Below are 6,168 nucleotides of genomic sequence, written 5' to 3' on the forward strand. Positions count from 1 at the left end.
ATTTTTTTTAAAAGCCTGGCTCGAGAGCGACTGACACACTCCCCGCGGTCGACTGGTAGCTCGCGATCGACGTAATGGGCACCCCTGATGTAGACAAAAGCTCTGTGTCTGCCTGTATGAAACCAAATAATCATGTTTTTGAAGTAAATAATTGCATATTGTTATAATGTGTTGAAAAATATGTTAATTGACACTCTAAAAGTAATATGTCTTCCTTCACTCTATTTTTTGTTTTATGTATAAAATACGAAAAGTGCATACTGGTTCAAAGCGGTAATTTGACGGGAAAATCACACTAAGGTGTTTTCTCGACATCATGCGGCCCTAGTGGTGATCGTGTACAATGGCTGAAGGAACATCTATGATGAAAGTAGTTTGATGCCTATCAACTTAGTTCAAAAAGTGTTTCCACACACCAGCTTTTAGGGGGGAAGGACCTGGTTGGATCTCTGGGTGAGGTGGCTCGCTGCGGGCAGCCAAAGACGTGTAGCGCAATTTTTTGTTACGCATTTTAAAGGTGCCTATTTCGATTTTTGAACGTTTGCCAATCAATTTTACAATTGCCAATGTCTGAATTGCAATGCATCTAAAAACGATTATTTCCCCCACCTCTACTAAAAACACACAAAGTTAATATGCTTGTTACATACGTGCATAGTTTGTGTCATTACAGACTAAAAGGCGTAAGAGAGCGGGACATAATGCCTAAAATACATAGAAAAGTTAGTGTCCTCTAAGGTTGCAAACAGCCCCTTCAATAACGTCAATCAACAATGATGCTTGCGGTTGATGTAAACTACCAACTGTGACCATGGATGTTCGCATACTAAAATCCCGCACTTAAAACCATCATTTTGCGCTCGCAACGTGTATTTCTCTTTCTCCACGCTTGTGAAATTCCACCCTTTTGGCACTTAGCGGCCGGCATTGAATGCATGGCCCAGCAAACACTTTACTTTATAGGGGAATGACATAATGGGATGTTTTGCCTCTGAAGACTTAATGTTGTAAGCCAGTTTTTGTGTTATTCATACTTCGGTAGTCCTGCATACAAACCCCGTTTCCATATGAGTTGGGATGTAGATGTAAATATAAACGAAATACAATGATTTGCAAATCTTTTTCAACCCATATTCAGTAGAATATGCTACAAAGACAACATATTTGATGTTCAAACTGATAAACTTTTTTTTTTAAGTTTAGAATTTGATGCCAGCAACACGTGACAAAGAAGTTGGAAAAGGTGGCAATAAATACTGATAAAGTTGAGGAAGGCTCATCAAACATTTATTTGGAACATCCCACAGGTGTGCAGGCTAATTGGGAACAGGTGGCTGCCATGATTGGCTATAAAACAGCGTCCCAAAAAATGCTCAGTCTTTTACAAGAAAGGATGGGGCGAGGTACACCCCTTTGTCCACAACTGCGTGAGCAAATAGTCAAACATTTTAAGAACAACATTTCTCAAAGTGCAATAGCAAGAAATGTAGGGATTTCAACATCTGCAGTCAATATCATCAAAATGTTCAGAGAATCTGGAGAAATCACTCCACGTAAGCGGCACGGCCGGAAACCAACATTTAATGACCGTGACCTTCGATCCCTCAGACGCCACTGTATCAAAAACCGACATCAATCTCTAAAGGATATCACCACATGTATTCAAGAACACCACTGTCACTAAATACAGTTCGTCGCTACATCTGTAGGTGCAAGTTAAAGCTCTACTATGCAAAGCGAAAGCCATTTATCAACAACATACAGAAACGCCGCCGGCTTCGCTGGGCTCGAGATCATCTAAGATGGACTGATGCAAAGTGGAAAAGTGTTCTGTAGTCTGACGAGTCCACATTTCAGATTGTTTTTGGAAATATTCGACATCTTGTCATCTGGACCAAAGGGGAAGCGAACCATTCAGACTGTTATCGACGCAAAGTTCAAAAGCCAGCATGGGTGATGGTATGGGGGTGCATTAGTACCCAAGGCACCATTAATGCTGAAAGGTACATACAAGTTTTGGAACAAGATATGCTGCCATCTAAGCGCCGCCTTTTTAATGAACGCCCCTGCTTATTTTAGCAAGACAAGGCCAAACCACATTCAGCACGTGTTACAACAGCATGGCATCGTAAAAAAAAAAGAGTGCGGGTACTTTCCTGGCCCGCCTGCAATCCAGACCTGTCTCCCATGGAAAATGTGTGGCGCATTATGAAGCGTAAAATACGACAGCGGAGACCCCGGACTGTTAAACGACTGAAGCTCTACATAAAACAAGAATGGGAAAGAATTTCACTTTCAAAGCTTCAACAATTAGTTTCCTCAGTTCCCAAACGTTTATTGAGCGTTGTTAAAAGAAAAGGTGATGTAACACAGTGGTGAACATGCCCTTTCCCAACTACTTTGGCACCTGTTGCAGCCATGAAATTCTAAGTTAATTATTATTTTCCCCAAAAAAAAAATTAAGTTTGAGTTTGAACATCAAATATCTTGTCTTTGCAGTGCAATCAATTGAATATGGGTTGAAAAGGATTTGCAAATCATTGTAACACAATTTCCCACCTCGTTTGGCAACGGGTTTGTATATTAAGTTAAATTCATTATTTGTTGTTTGATGAATACTTTGGCCTACTGTGCTGCTGCACTTTGGTGTTGGTCGTTGTGGTTTCTGTAGCCATTTTTGTGTTATTTATATCTTTCTGGTACTGCATGGAGAATAGAATACAATACAATAGAAAGTACTTTATTGATCACTGGGGGGAATTCAGCACCACAGTTTTGCTCACAATAGTGTCAGAAAACCAATAAATGTAGCTGAACTGCACCAATTTTGTCAAGAGGAGTGGTCAATAATTCAAGCAGAAGCTTGTGGATGGCTACCAAAAGCGCCTTATTGTAGTGAAACTTGCCAAGGGACATGTAAGCAAATATTAACATTGCTGTATGTATACTTTTGACCCAGCAGATTTGCTCACATTTTCAGTAGACCCATAATAAATTCATAAAAGAAGCAAACTTCATGAATGTTTTGTGACCAACAAGTGTGTGCTCCAATCACTACATCACAAAAAAGTAAGAGTTGTAGAAATTATCGGAAACTCAAGACAGCCATGGCATTACGTTCTTTACAAGTGTATGAACTTTTGATCGCGACTGAATATATTTCCTAAAAGCTCTTTTATTTATATCATTGATTAGGCGTGACATAGAGCAAGTGAAAGAAGAACTGAAGGAAGAGAGAAACAAACGACTGGCACTGCAGGTCAGTGAAACTTTGTGTGTTTTGCAAGAATCCCACAATAATCCTGGACTAAAAGAATACTAAAGATGTTTGTGTTTTCCATGCAGGAAGAAGTGCGAGTGTTGGGAGGGAAACACTAGAACTGCAACATTGAAACAAGCTCTTATTCTGCTGGCACAAAGACAAGGGCTACATTTAAAAGGACTTCTAAGAATTAAAAATGTATATGTTGTGAATGCCGGATAAGGACGGAAGATTATTATTTTTTATATTCATCTAGTCATTTAGTCTTCTGAACGTCTCAGCAGAATATTATGTATCATATGTAAAGATAGTGTCATGTCTGTTGATCAAGGGTATGATCAATTATCAGCTGATGTTTTTTTTTTTCTATGCAAGACTGTTGTACTACTAAAATCCACCTGGGGGCGCCATGTTGCTATTAAAGATTAGTTTTTTGAGCCTGATGCATTCATGGAGGTAAGCTCAAGCAGGCATAGGAGACATTGTTGTGTCCACCTCTGCAGCATGCGGGGGTCAACCAGGGTGACTTCAGTTCATTGCATTGTTGCTGATGTGAGTGTTGCCCACCTTGGAGCACATCTGGCAAACATCTGGAAGAGGTCCCGTACTAATCAAAGGCCATGGGAATGAGCTATTTTTAAAAACAACCGTGGTATTTGGGAGCATGTTTAATCTGAGAGCAAAGGGAGTAGAGGGGGTTTTGGGTCGTCCAATAAATCTGAACTCTTTTCGGAAAAAAGCGAATGTCGGAGTGCAGAGTTCAACATTTAAAAGCAATAATGACAAAGGGCAGCTTGTCACAGATTCATGTGTGTGACTCCATGGGAATTGACTTCAGGGCTCGCTTTGGGGGACATTTGGCTCACAAAGAGGAAAAAAGTGGGATTTAACTGTACAGTATGTATAAGCCACTAGAGAACCACTAAGTAGAACACCACATACTATGTGTTTAAATACTTCTTTCCCAGCCAGCGTATATTTTTAGAGTTGTATCAATGTATTTTATTAGCATATACAGTAGAACCTCTAAGGTCCATTCCCAGTCGGGGGGGTCATCTGTGGTATGCAACTGGTATTTTTATTGGCCTGCAGCAAACTATATTTTGAGAAATAAGGTTTCTACATTAGATTGTGCAACACAGTACTCTGTGCTCTAACATGCTGAAATGTATATTTTTGAGTGGACTTTGCATGTTCTCTGGCTACGATGGCTTTCTCCCACATTCCAAAAGTATGGATGTTAACCTTCAAGAGGAACCTATGATGATTTTAATCTACGTTTAACACACCTTCATATGGTCTGGATCAGAGGTTTCAAAGTCGTTTTCGCTGAGGGCCACACAGTTATATTTGGCCCCAGAGGGCCACTTCTAACAGTGAATACTATTATTACTAGGGGTGTAACGGTACACAAAAATTTTGGTTCGGTACATACCTCGGTTTAGAGGTCACGGTTCGGTTCTTTTTCGGTACAGTAAGAAAACATCCATCCATTTTCTACCGCTTATTCCCTTTCGGGGTTGCGGGGGGCGCTGGCGCCTATCTCAGCTACAATCGGGCGGAAGGCGGGGTACACCCTGTACAAGTCGCCACCTCATCGCAGGGCCAACACAGATAGACAACATTCACACACTAGGCCCAATTTAGTGTTGCCAATCAACCTATCCCCAGGTGCATGTCTTTGGAAGTGGGAGGAAGCCGGAGTACCCGAAATATAATTTTTTGGGTTATTAACTAAATTTGCAAAATCTTCCACCAAAAATATATTTGTAAGTGTAATATTTGATGTGAAGTAATGGGAACATTGGATAGGTCAATAATTCTTAATAACATTGATTTTTATTCAATATTATATGTTTTGAGCAATGACAGTTTGAAAGAAAAAAAAAACAGTTTTGTTTTATTAGTCAACATTGCAACTTTTTCTAAATTACATTTAACTTTCAAGCTTTTTTATTTCCACTTTTGTTATGTTTTTGTTTATTTAAATAGTATTTTTAGAATACATTGGCAGTGGGCCGCAAATGGTCTCCGGCACACTTTTGACACCCCTGCTATAGATAATAAAAAATTCAATCTGGTAAATACATGGATAAAAAGCAGAGCCTGGAGACGCATGCGTGTTTATCATAACTCTCTCGCTCTCTGCCCCTCCCTCACCAATGCTGCTGCTGCACCTTTACTTTGTTTTAAACCCCTTCTTGACCCTGAACGTACATTGTTAATACATGCAACTATAACTAAAAATGCCGGACATTTGAGGCATTTAAGAAACTCCGCCCGGTTTCCGGGCAAAAGAGGACATGTCCGGTGAAAAGAGGAAGTATGGTCAGTCTATCCTAACCTGATCGCTGCTATCACCGGACATGTCCTCTTTTGCTAGCATGCTGGCAGTGACCGGGCTAGGATAGACTGACTATACCTCTTCTTCTCACCGGACATGTCCTCTTTTGCGGGGCTGTCAGGGCAGAGTTTCTTAAATGCTTCAAATGTCCGGCCTTTTGAGAATTGTTTACGCTACTTAATATGTCCGTGTGAAAACTCGTTCGGTACGCCTCCGCACCGAACCGAAACCCCCGTACCGAAATGGTTCAATACAAATACACGTACCGTTACACCCCTAATTATTACACATTTTTTTATGCATTTTATTAAATTTTTTAACTAAAATGTAAAAAAAATACCGTAAACTGCAATTATTTCACCTTAAAATGTAGTGTATATTACTGTAAATGGAAAAACAATAGGGGTGTAATGGTACGTGTATTTGTATTGAACCGTTTCAGTATGGTTCATAGGTGTACCGAACGAGTTTCTAAGCTAAAGTCTTAACAAGCTGCTCTGCTTTCTGCATCTGTCTCAGCACCCAGCATTGTCCCACCCACACAACCATCTAATTCAGGGGC

At 40.2% G+C, this 6,168-nt stretch overlaps 1 protein-coding gene across 2 annotated transcripts in view; it reads left to right on the plus strand.

The window, feature by feature from the left end:
- The window catches only part of sh3d21 (SH3 domain containing 21), a 42,265-nt gene extending 38,566 nt beyond the window's left edge, over nucleotides 1-3,699 (plus strand). For both annotated transcript variants that reach the window (XM_061915123.1, XM_061915124.1), the window contains exons 16-17: nucleotides 3,196-3,259; nucleotides 3,346-3,699. In XM_061915123.1, the coding sequence (XP_061771107.1) occupies nucleotides 3,196-3,259; nucleotides 3,346-3,378 (97 nt within the window). In that variant the 3' untranslated portion in view covers nucleotides 3,379-3,699. The remainder of the gene's footprint in view (nucleotides 1-3,195; nucleotides 3,260-3,345) is intronic.
- The last annotated feature ends 2,469 nt before the right edge of the window (nucleotides 3,700-6,168 follow it).

Source organism: Nerophis ophidion, linkage group LG11 (genome assembly GCF_033978795.1).
Source record: "Nerophis ophidion isolate RoL-2023_Sa linkage group LG11, RoL_Noph_v1.0, whole genome shotgun sequence".
Taxonomy (NCBI): domain Eukaryota; kingdom Metazoa; phylum Chordata; class Actinopteri; order Syngnathiformes; family Syngnathidae; genus Nerophis; species Nerophis ophidion.